General features: G+C 50.8%; 2 protein-coding genes across 2 annotated transcripts; one reads left to right on the forward strand and one right to left on the reverse strand.

Annotated features, from left to right (window-relative positions):
- Positions 1-463: 463 nt before the first annotated feature.
- Positions 464-7,350, reverse strand: qsox2 (quiescin Q6 sulfhydryl oxidase 2). Its single transcript, XM_062456106.1, has 12 exons — positions 6,980-7,350; positions 5,822-5,922; positions 5,678-5,726; positions 5,450-5,555; positions 5,098-5,188; positions 4,801-4,946; positions 4,280-4,426; positions 4,071-4,200; positions 3,840-3,962; positions 3,123-3,273; positions 2,454-2,642; positions 464-2,371 (listed from the first exon to the last, which is right to left on the reverse strand). The coding sequence occupies exons 1-12, from the start codon at positions 7,251-7,253 to the stop codon at positions 1,833-1,835; spliced, it is 2,046 nt and encodes a 681-aa protein (XP_062312090.1). The 5' UTR covers positions 7,254-7,350; the 3' UTR covers positions 464-1,832.
- Positions 7,351-10,495: 3,145 nt separating this feature from the next.
- Positions 10,496-11,864, forward strand: gpsm1a (G protein signaling modulator 1a). Its single transcript, XM_062456102.1, is given in 3 exon segments — positions 10,496-10,812; positions 10,815-10,906; positions 11,029-11,864. Coding segments are annotated over 3 exon segments (579 nt in total). The 5' UTR covers positions 10,496-10,529; the 3' UTR covers positions 11,233-11,864.
- Positions 11,865-12,157: the final 293 nt, after the last annotated feature.

Consider the following 12,157-nt stretch of genomic DNA (forward strand, 5'->3'; position numbering starts at 1 on the left):
AGAGGGTGTCTGAGGACAGAGCTAAGAGGGGTTTCCAGGGGTGTGTTTGGCCACACAAACAGCAGGACAGTGTGACTGCTAAACAGACTGTGGGTGCCAGTGAAACAACAGTCACCACAGTGTAGCAGGTACGGGACAGGCTGGGCAGCAGGTATAGGGAGGAGGGGGGGGGGGGCAGTTCTGGTGGGGCAGAGCTGCAGTCACTGGAGGCGTAGTCCAGTTCTGGTGGGGCAAATCTACAGTTATCGGAAGGGTATGGGTACTTCTTGTGGGGAGGGAAGCTAGTGTAAGAGAGCTGGGGCAGGAGGTATGAGGGGGTAAAACAGGCAGGTTATTTTAGTTGAGGATTTATGGGGTGTTAGGGCAGGTTTAACTATCGCAGGGCAGCGGCGTAGGGAGGAAGATATCTGGCTGGAGTCCAGGAGGACCAGAGAAACAACCTCTGAAACTCAGACATGAAACCAACGTTTAAAATATTTAATCCAGCATGAAAATACATCTGAAAAGAGCTGGAGAGAGAGAGAGCGAGAGCGCATGGTTCATTTAGCAGGACACAGCAGACAGAACCTGAAGTCTTTCTTACGCAAACGACACAACACTCACACACTCTGTCATCACACCACCACTTTGAGCCGGGGGGTTTAACAAAGCACTTGGAGGTCATCACATGAAAATCAGTGGAGGAATAAAAACCATAACACGCTCCAACTTAATTTCACCATCAGTAGATCCGTAGCTCTGCGCGGGGGGGGAACATGTGCCAAAAACGTTTGTGCGGCGTGTCTATCACCTCTTCAACAGAACCGTCGAGGTGATGAGAACAGACATTCTCATCCTGTCCCCGTCACTTTGCGTTACAAAACCAGCCGCTGAAAAATACCCGACGGAATCATCACACGTGATATTCACATATATACAGGCTGGATAACTTCCAGTCGCAGCAGACCTGGAGAGGCGACGTTACAAAGACGATCCTGAGCTCCAGACCTCAGGCAGAGAGCAGTTCGGCGGGGACGGAAAATGTCTGACTCAGATCTCCTAACACACAACACATCTGGATCCAGGCATTTTTCTTCAAGTAGGCAGGTTAAGAGTTATCCACACGATATCAATACAATAATGCATTACAAAAGTTTGAAGTTCCAAAGAAACTGAAATACCATTAAGGACATTACTCAGAACTGAGATGTTTGGATTATCAAACCACAGCACTGGACATGTGTGCTTCCCACCAGTGACAGCCTGCAATATACACAGTACATACAAAACGTGAAGGTCTCAATGTGAATACATGTTTGTGGCGGTCGACTTCTACGTGACGGTTATTGAACTTAGCCATCAACTGAGTTTCTGTTTCAGGACCATGGGTGGACTGGACTGTGTGGAAACTAGTTGAAGTTGACATTTAAAGGCTCCGGAGGATTATCCTTTCTCTTACCAGAAGGGCCTACTCTAATCAGGTAGCCCAATACAAACATTGTACCTCAGTTCAAAAAATAAATTAAAAACACAGATTCCACTCCACAGCCGTTCTCGTGATGGAATATTTTTGTTATCACTTTGCTCCAGACAGTTTCCTCTGCTTCCTTCCGGTGTTCCATGACATCACTTCCTGTTTCTCAATTGGCAAACAATACGTCAAGATGAAGGATAGTTCACAGTAAATATCAACAACATTATCGACATAAAAACAAATAAATAAACGTGATTAAACCGTCTTGGTGAAAAAGGGGGAGAGACCGAGTCCACGTTCCCTGTAGGTCAGCTGGCTCCAGCAGACACTGACCAGCCCTGCTCTCCACCTCAACGTCCAGAGGAGGGTGGGGGCGCTGCTACACATGGGGACGGTTGTAGCGCACCTTCCAGCGTTTGGAGCGCACGCGGAAGAAGAAGAACATGAGCATGAGGAAGACGCAGGAGCAGGCGTAGAGCAGCACGCACAGACTCATGTCCACGCTGGAGAACCCCAGGCTGAGGATCCCCCCGCCCCCAGACCCTGCCTCCACCCGCTCCGCGCCAGCCCCACCTCCACCGCCCCGGGCCTGGGCCTGGGATAAGGAGGCCTGCGGGGCTGGGGTCTTCTCCTGATGGGCCTTCTCCTGGACCGGCTCGGGGGGTTGGTCAGCGTCCTGGGCAGGGTCGGGGTCGAGATGGGGGTCAGGGTGGGGGTCGGGGCGGGGTTCTCGGGGGCGCTGGGCGCTGACGGTGTACTGGGGGGAGATGTTGTCGGGGCCGTAGTGGCGTTTGAGGAAGGCTAGGACCTGCTCCTCGCTCCACACGTGTAGGCCACTGCGCTCCTCGTGGCAGGACGGACACAGCGCGGGGCTGGGCCACGGGGTCTTGGGGAACTGGGGGTCTTCACTCATCGAACCTGGGGGTGTAAGGGGAGGTGTTAGTGACCTGAAACAACTCTACACACACATTTAAACACACACACACACGCTCACTCCTACCTGCCAGTCTGTTGTTCACCAGGTTGTGCTTGCTCCAGAGCCACAGCACAGCCTGGTCTCCAGTCTGCACCTGGTCCAGGGACTCCTTGGCCATGTGGTCAAAGTGCTGGCCGCACTCCTGGCAGCCGAAGAACCGGACGATGTACCTCCTCATGGTCTGGAGCACCGCTCTGGGGTTCTCCTCCAGGCCTGAGGGGAGGGGATGGGAGGGGAGGAAAGGGGAGGAGAAGAGAGGGGAGGATAGGGGAGGGGATGGGAGGAGAGGAGAGGGGAGGGGAGGATAGGGGAGGGGAAGAGAGGGGAGGATAGGGGAGGGGATGGGAGGAGAGGAGAGGAGAGGAGAGGGGAGGGGAGGGGAGGGGAGGGGAGGGGAGGAGATGGGAGGGGAGGAGAGGGGAGGAGAAGAGAGGGGAGGGGAGGGGAGGGAGAAGGGAAAGCAGAGGAAATTAAAGGAGTAGATGATTTAAATTCAGACAGCTTTATTGATCCCAAGAAGCCTCCTTCATTTGCAGCTTACCCAGCACATACACACGACAAAAAAAACTTTAAGAATGCAACTACTGTCGGCATTTCAAAGCCTGATAGCGAAAGGACTGAAGGAGACGGGTCGAAGTTGATAGATGGATGCATGACTAATGTGTGTGTGTGTTACTATGTACAGGTACGTACCAGTGTTGGCGAGGGCGTCGGGCCGTGATGCTGCCTGCACGGTGAGCACATGGAACAGAGTCCAGAGGGAGCATGGGTAACCCCGCAGCCCCGCCCGGCTGCCCTGGCAGCCCACCCACTGCAGCTGCTCCCCCAGGAACAGCCCCGAGATCTGAAACAAACGCACCCAACAACTGACACGAGCCCAGAGAACAGTCCCAACTGCTGGACGTTCAGTGTGCGTGTTTGTGTGTGTTTGTTTGTGTGTGTGTTTGTGTGTGTACAGCCGTGGCCAAAAGTATTGGGAGCGACATACATTTTGTGTTTGCAAAGATTGCTGGGCCTTGGCATAAAAGGACTGCTAACATAATTTCAGTAAGTCATATCACCAGCACAGGGGAAAGTGTGAAGTAGTTCTAGCCAGGTGAAATCACTATCATTCTGATTGGATTTTAAAGAGCAGATTGGCTGCTGTATTTGCATATTTTGAAAATGTTCGCCCGAAAAAAGCTTTAAAAAATATAAAATCTTCCTTATTGTGACTCCAGTATTCTATAGAAACATGCGAAAAAAAATCCTCAAATACTGAACCATCAAACTTTGCAAAACACAACATTGGTCATTTCCAAAACTTATGGCCACGACTGTATGTGCTCTCTCCCCCCCTCCTGTCCAGCAGTAGAGGTAGGATGTGCGAGTGCGTGCGAGTGTGTGCGAGTGTGTGTGTGTGTTTCTCACCCTCATCTTGTTGTTGACCAGGTCCAGGATGGCGTCGTAGGGGATCTTCTCCAGAGGCAGACTGACCAGCCACTCCAGTAGGGTCTCCAACAGCTTCACCACACACTGGCGCCCGGGAAACAGCTGCACAGAGACACACACACACACACACACACGGGGCATCGGTGGGTTCCTCTAGCGGTAGATTCAAAGGGTTCTTCGTGTGTGTGTCCGCGATAGCCTTCCTCTCACCTTGGCGACCACAGTGACAAAGTCTTTGAAGGTGCTTAGCTCTTCCCCCTCCAGGGTGAGGTGGGTAGCTAGCTCCACTCTCAGCAGGTAGTGGAGGCCTGACTCCAGGTCGGCCATGTACACCTTGGAGCTACACACACACACACACAAGTAAGAAAGGATATTGTCCGGTTTGTACTGTGTGCTGTGTCTATAATTGTGAGACTAACTTGTCAAAGTCTCTCCATTTCTGGTCTGTGTCCTGGCCTCCAGCCCCCTGCAGTACCAGGCCCTGGCCCTGGAGGGTGCTGCTCTGCCTCAGGACTCCCGGCAACAGCCTCAGGAAGGAGGAGAAGAAGAACCGCAGCCTTTTCCGTCTGGAGGGGAATACATGTTGATATTTCCATCAAGCGAATTGATTAACCCTTGTGTTATCTTCGGGTCATTCTGACCCATCAGTCATTGTGACCCACCGTTGTATTGCGACAACTTTACCGCATACAAAAACAAAGTGAAGCATTTTCTTTTAACCGTTGGGCTGTCTCAGACCCCCCACATTGTGAAGGGTAAAATAAAATTATTTTTATTTGTTTTTGTATTGGGTAAAATTGGGCAAACACAAAGATGGTTCGTTATGAACCTTTGGGTCATGTGACCCGAAGGCAGCACAAGGGGTTAAAATCGTATAAATTAGGAATGAAACAGTGCGGGCGCGACACCTGACGCTTGACGGGAGGTAAGATGTACTCACACATCCAGGAGAGTGTGTGTGCCGTTAGGGTGGAGGAGGTAGGCGGAGGGGAAGGAGTCCAGACTCAGTCTCTCCACCAGCTTACTGTCTGAGCTCAGCGCTCTCTGCACAGTCACACCCTGGTACGGCATCAGGTCCAGAATCACCTGGAACACACACACACATTAAAGCACAACCCAATACACACAGATAGTACAGCCCACCCAAAAGACGAAAATGCGAAATAAATGTAAAACAACTGATTCACCAACCCTACCAAATCATGCACACACACACACACAGACACACACACACTACCTCTCTTCCAACATAGGAGTCCTGGTTCTCTACAATGACGGCTGTGTACCGGTCTGACTTCTGACCCAGCAGAGGCAAGATGTCCGCCGAGCTGGGGAGACAGGAAGCACAGCAGATCACAACAGGAAGTCGAACAAGCTGCTTGAGTGTCTGGGACTACCGGGATCCCCGTGAGATCCCCACAGCATGCTCCGTCTAACCTGAAGATATCACATGTTTGCATTTTCATGCTTCATTGGATAGGACAGTTCCAGGTAAACAGGAAACGAACGGAAGACATGCAGCAAAGAGCCCCGGGTTGGAATCAAACCCAGGCCTCTGATCCACCAGCGCGGCCCCTGTTCCAGCTAACCTGACTGGGTCCAGAGGAGGGCAACGGTCGGGCCGGTCCAGCTTGGTGTGGTTCTGGAGGACGTTCACCATCAGATGACGTACCGTCTGCAGCTCCCGGTCAGCCCCTGGACACACACACACACACACCCTCCGTCATACACACACACACACCGCTCCACCGACATGCAGAGACACGTGTGCTCGCTTGCCGGAGACGCAGAGAGACCGTGTGCCTCCGGGTTCTTACCTCTGTAGGTCTTTCCAAAGTCCTGCGCGAGGCTGTGTGCTTTGAAGTACTGGGGGAGTGCAGAAGAGGAATGTGATTACTTACCCTAAGAGGCTCTGAGCGGAGTATCATTTGTTTCAAGTGTCCAAACAGCGTGTCACCTACTCTGAAGGTGGGGTAGAAGTGGATGCCAAACTCCTTGCAGACGTCAAAGTTGTCTTCGTGAGCGCAGTCCAGAACACCAATCCTGACGGCCAGCTCCCAGTCTGAGAGAAGCAGAGAGAGAGAGAGAGAGAGAGAGAGAGAGAGAGAGAGAGAGAGAGAGAGAGAGAGAGAGAGAGAGAGAAGGAAGGAAGGAGCCAGACAGAGAGGGGTAAAAGTGATTGGAATATTCTGATTTAAAGGGGTCTTTTCAAAGAGTCATGTTGTGAGAAGCTAGTTAACTGGGACAGATGGCTAATAATAACAGCACCCACATGCACACAATGACAGCAGGCCCTGCAACCAATGAACAAAGAGCAACAGATTGGTCCTTTATAACAATACAGCCAGGCAATACAATGAAATGTTCTTATGTACACTGACCTAGGGACCGGCTAAGATGCCCCATATCCATCCCTCTCTCCGTCCTGCTTTCTGGCCTTACTACTTATTCCTCTTCCCATCTTTGTCCCTCTCTACATATTTGTTTCTCTCATTGTCCCTGCCGGCAGTTCATGTCCTTTTCCTCGTGTCTGGGCTGCTGTTGGGACCTGCTTGCTACTAGGGTCGGAGGAAGACAAAAAACCGCGACCCCTATTGAGAAAGCGACAGCTGGCAGGCGGCCTCTCACGAGTTAGCCAGCCCACGGCGGACGTCAACAAAGGGCCCGAGTTATTACCGATTCAGCTGCTACGAAGTGATTGGAGCTGGCCGCCACAAGGCTACGTTAGATTAGCAGATAAGGAACTAGATGACAAACGTCATCCTGTGAACAGTCTCTTATTTCTCACCTGTTGGGACAGGTGTGACCAGCGTGACTGTAATCACGTAGTCCAGCTAACTGCACCATTTCACCTGCTTAAGTGCAGACAAGTAAACAAACACTTAATAAATGGCTTTAACGTATGCATGACTGTCTATACCACTGCAACTACGAGCTTATAATTATACTAAGTCTATTAGTATTAGTGCCTTTATGCTAGCATGCCACTTCCAAGCTCTCAAGCAACAGCTGCTGTTTCTGTTCGCTAACTGCTACAGTAGTCTTTCTAACGACCACAGGATCTGTTGCAGAATCCATAAAAGAGCGTATCTAAATGTTAGAGGCAACCAACAACTTACCTTGCACGTCCCCAGCCAGTGCTTTCCATGTGGGCGAGTACTGGATACAGTGTCCGCACCATGATGAATAAAACTGGACTAGCCAGGCGGTGGACGAGTTCTGGACGGTCTGTTTTAGTGTAGAACTGGTCAGAATCACCACCGGATCTTCCTCAGTGTACAGCCGAGTGGCCTCTGTCCTTTGGCTTAGAAATACTAAAATGATGCTAGTCTTCAAAAAGAAAGTGACTGCCATTCGGAGTGATTGGCGACCGTCAGCACCAAGAATAACCATAATATCACCACTGAGATGTGGTCAACATGAGAAACGGGTAGCGGACGAGCTACGTGCATTGAAATAAGCTCAACCTTCCTGGACAAGCTACGTGTGACTGTTTTCCCATGAATGATGACGCTACTACGGATTGTTCAGAAGTGTCATCCTGCGCAATAACAGCGCAGCCAGACGCAGAAATCTCTACCCGTGTCAGCTAGTAAACAATTCTTACATTACTTAAAGTTGCTTATAGTTCATGTATACTATAAGACAGTGATTATATCATTGTACTTCATCCGTTCTAAGGATATGATTCCCATAATAATAATATTTTTGCGTCAAATAAAGCAATTACAGTTTCTCAGCCAGGAAGAGGTCTCATCTCTCCCTGTTCCTCTTCCTCTCTCACCCCCCCCCCCCTCTCTCTCTCTCTCTCTCTCTCTCTCTCTCTCTCTCATCTCTCTCTCTCTCTCTCTCTCTCTCTCTCTCTCTCTCTCCCTCACACCCTCTCTCTCTCTCTCTCTCTCTCTCTCTCTCTCTCCCTCACACCCTCTCTCTCTCCCTCTCCCTCTCTCTCTCCCTCACACCCTCTCTCTCTCTCTCCCTCTCCCTCTCTCTCTCACCCTCTCTCTCTCTCTCTCTCTCTCTCTCTCTCTCTCTCTCTCTCTCTCACCCTCTCTCTCTCACCCTCCTCTCTCTCTCTCTCTCTCTCTCTCTCTCTCTCTCTCTCTCTCTCTCTCTCTCTCTCTCTCTCTCTCTCTCTCTCTCTCTCTCTCTCTCTCTCTCTCTCTGATTACACGTGTGCGAGTGCATCTGTGTGTGTGTATCTCCACATGCGTGTGTGTCCGTGGAGACGAAACAAAAGCACAAAGGCATACGCTTCATCAGGGAATTCCATGGCTGCCTGTCTGATCCCAGTTCCTCTGTCATCCCCAATCCCTGCCCTGCCAGGGGCCACATCCACAACTTAACTCGGCATAGAGCTGCACATGTAGGCTGCACTCCATATGCCTACCTCCTACCGCATGGCTTCTAACACACCCTAACGCTGTTCCACACTGGTGAGGGAAGCACATCCACACGCAGGAAGATCTATCAAATGTCAGGAAGAGAAGGTCATTGTGAAGGTTTGACTGATAAGAGAACAGGAGCAGCAGGAAGACGACAAGTGTAATCAGCTGATAAGAGTGCAGTTGGCGAGCAAGATAGAGAGTTCATCTGTGAGAGAGAGTGGGTGTGAAAGCCAGAGAGAAACCCAGAGAGAGCGTGTTTGTGTGAGCTGCAGTTACACGGGGAGCAACTTTAGGATGGATGGGGAGGACATCAAAGTAGTCAGAAGCGACAGGTAAGAAACTTTAACGAGAGCTTAACTTTCATAAATATGTTTTTTAAGTGACTTGTAATGATTGGCCTCCGGAGGTCTTGTGTTATAAACACAAGTACTCTCTCTCTTACTCTTAGCGCCTTGTTTGTGCATTGAGTGTGTTGACTTTGTATTGGGCGTGGAGCAGTCTTATAAAGGAAGACCTCATAGTTTTGTATGTCCCCTGGACAGCCAATGGGCAGAGCTGAGGTTCCAGACAATGACCCAGGAACAGAGGCACATTCATTGGACTCCTAAATGAGAGCAGCCTCCCTCTCTCTGGTCCTCCCTAGCAGATATATGAACACCGTTCACCGTCTTCACTGGTTCTTTTGCCGTTCCGCGTGGTTCTGTGCGGTTCTGTTGGAGTGTGGTTCTAAAACAGGGAGTCAGGTGGCTGATTAGGTTAGGGAATCGGGCTAGTAATCTGAAGGTTGCCAGTTCGATTCCTGGCCGTGCAAAATGTTGTTGTGTCCTTGGGCAAGGCACTTCACCCTACTTGCCTTGGGGAGAATGTCCCTGTACTTACTGTAAGTCGCTCTGGATAAGAGCGTCTGCTAAATGACTAAAATGTAAATGTAAAACAGTGCACCAGCTCCCTGACTGTGCCTCATGATGAAGAGGGAGGCGACAAATTTGCTTGGAGCCTCTGAATGGGACTTCACAATTCAGGAATGTGTGTGTGCGTGTGTGTGTGTGTGTGTGTGTGTAAATGTGTGTGTAGCCACTGGCAAGACTTGGAAGCCCCTCTCTTGTTCCTATAGCAACCATGATGTAAGCCCAGAGGGGCAACTTTGTCCCGTCTTTCTCCCCCTCACCCTCCCAACACACTCCCTTTCTCCCCCCTCGCTCCCTCTCTCTCTCTTCCTCCCCCTCGCCCTCCCAACACACTCCCTTTCCCCCCTCGCTCCCTCTCTCTCTCTCTTTCTTCCCATCGCATGTGGCCGAGCGAGGCAGACGGAGCTGAAGGGAGTGGGAATGAGCGTCAGGGCGGCGGAGCGCGGTCACTGTTCAGGAACGTCAGGAGCTTTTTGTGTTCAGAAGAGCAGGAGGAGTGGGAGGAGCAGAGCTCTGCTGATGCTCACAAACACTCACCTGTGATTCTGGAGCTGAAGGTGCAGTACTGTAGGACATGTGTCTTCTTTGAAGCATTAGTATGGTGGTTTGAAGTTGGGGAAAGGGGGGTCTTGGCAGTCTGTTGAACATCAGAGAGAGATTGTGTTCAATAGGGGTACGGGGGGGGGGGGCAGCGGGCTTTGGAACAGCTTCCGTTATATTCTTTTGAGGTGTGGTGTTCCAGTGGCACCTCTAAGTAGTGTGGAGAACACACTACTTCCTCCTGGTTGAGGAATGTGGTGAAACATGTAGGACTAAAGGTTGAATGGTTTTCTAGAGTGATTCTGCAGTCGACAGTGGTGTTCTGTGTTGGGTCCGGACTCTAGACCCAGCCCTGAGTTGGTCGTTTGCATTCTGTCGGACTTTCAGTGTGCATAATTTGATTAGGCTGGTGCTAGCCACATTGTTCACAATGACCTACTTTACACTGCTTCTGTTGTGTGGATAGAAGTGTAGAATACTTCCCCTCGGATTGACAGTTTAGCCTAGAGTTTACTTTTTGTGATGAAATGACCTGATTTGATCTGTTTTGAGTTTGAATATAACATCTCTGGTACGTTGTAAGATAATCTAAGAGTAAGACTAAAAGGGGATATATGACTGGAGAGTCCATCCCTGATAAAATGTTACCATTTGGACGATATGGTGCTGGTTGTGACAGTGCCAATCACCAGGTCAGTTCAGGAATTAGATGACACCCTTGGATCGGTCAATTTACTGCGTGACCACTGACCTCTGTTGTCCTGTCAGGTTCCAGTCCCTCTGATGGAGGCAGCCCTTTGACGTCTTCCAAGAGTTCTCTCTACAGTGGTGTCATGTCTGACCAGCCCAGCCACTCACTCCCACAGCCAAACGGACGTGTTGGAGGGTCAAGCCCCAGAACCGCCCAGCGAAGCCCCAGACATGCTCAGCTTGGCTCCCCACCAGGGGCTCCAGCTCCAGACCTGCCCGGCAGAGCCCCCTCCCAGAGGGGACTAGCTCCGGACGGGACTCCGGTCCTGTTGTGGGCCCAGACCGAGGAGCTGTTTGAGCTGATCGCCTGCTCCCAGAGCCAGCGCCTGGACGACCAGAGGGCCAGCGTCAGCAACTTCCCCGAGCTGAACTTTCCCTGCCCAGCCTCGGCCACCGCTGTGGGGCCTGCAGCGTCCAGGGCCCAGGCGAAGACTTCTTCGACATGCTCATCAAATACCAGGTGAACAACCACGACGACCTTTCTGTATTGTCTTTGTCACAAACAAAGCTGAACACTGGATGATGTCGCACATGTCATTCACAACGAACCTCTCTCTCCCTCTCTCGCTCTCTCTGGTCCAGTCTTCCAGGATAGAGGACCAGAGGTGTACTCTGCCTGACCCTGGCGGTTCTGACGCTGGTTCTGAGGGACATGAGGACTTGTTCAGCCTGATCCAGCGGGTCCAGGCCAGACGCATGGACGAGCAGCGGGCCCCTCTGCACGCAGACGAGGCCCAGGCCAGCAGCACCCTTCCAGAGGCGAAACCTGCCCCTAAACCCAGCTAGAACCAGGATCAGCTAGAAGCTTCTATAACCAACTAGAACCTGCCAGAACACAGCGAACCAGAACCAGATCACTAGGGGGCGCTGCTAAATAAGACCGCACGCTGCTTAGAGAGACTGAATAAACCTTCCTCATGGACTTTTGTGAACTTCAGAGCACACAGGTCGTGTGAGCTTCTTGTCACTTGTTCCTTCATATCTTTCATAACAGGAGTCTGTGTGAATTGAAGAACCAGGGTGTAGATAGAACTAGCATAGCTCGCTCTCTGCATGTCCTGACTTTAATCGTTAGAAACAGAAACCATGAGAAGGCATGGACATGTAGAACTGCAGGTTCCCTTCTCGGCCACACGAGGGCAGTATATAATTGTTAGTTTGATTGTAATGTGACCGTGTCAGATGATGTTACTGACTCAACATATGATGTACATCACTGTTTCTCAAAACCCACACTGCTACATACCCGTACCTAACCATAAGGACAGGTGTAAGCTGACAGCCTATGTACTTTGTGCTCTGCTCTGTTCAGCTCAACGGCCGCAGGTGGGCCGACGCTGTCATGTTTTAAATAAAGAAGGGACAGGAGTTCTTCCATATCAAAGAAGGTGTTGATGATTACTGGGAAGTCAGCCCGTGTCAACTGTATTTCACTGTGACTGGCTGTCTTCGTTTTACAATGGTCAGAATCACCAAACGACAGCTTTTATCTTTGCACAACATTTTGGACATCAGACTGACATATCATGAACTGGGTAGACGGTTTAGTTAGGTGATGCTGCAATTCCAATCCAGAGCGCTTACCTCCTCGCGGCAAAGATAACTGCCAATCACAGGCGCGCATAAAGGTACTTCGCGCGCAGCATCCAGCAGACAAGTACCACTATACGGGGAGGGTGACAGAGGCGAACACGTCGCAACAGGATTTTAA

Source organism: Osmerus eperlanus, unplaced genomic scaffold (assembly GCF_963692335.1).
Source record: "Osmerus eperlanus unplaced genomic scaffold, fOsmEpe2.1 SCAFFOLD_248, whole genome shotgun sequence".
Taxonomy (NCBI): domain Eukaryota; kingdom Metazoa; phylum Chordata; class Actinopteri; order Osmeriformes; family Osmeridae; genus Osmerus; species Osmerus eperlanus.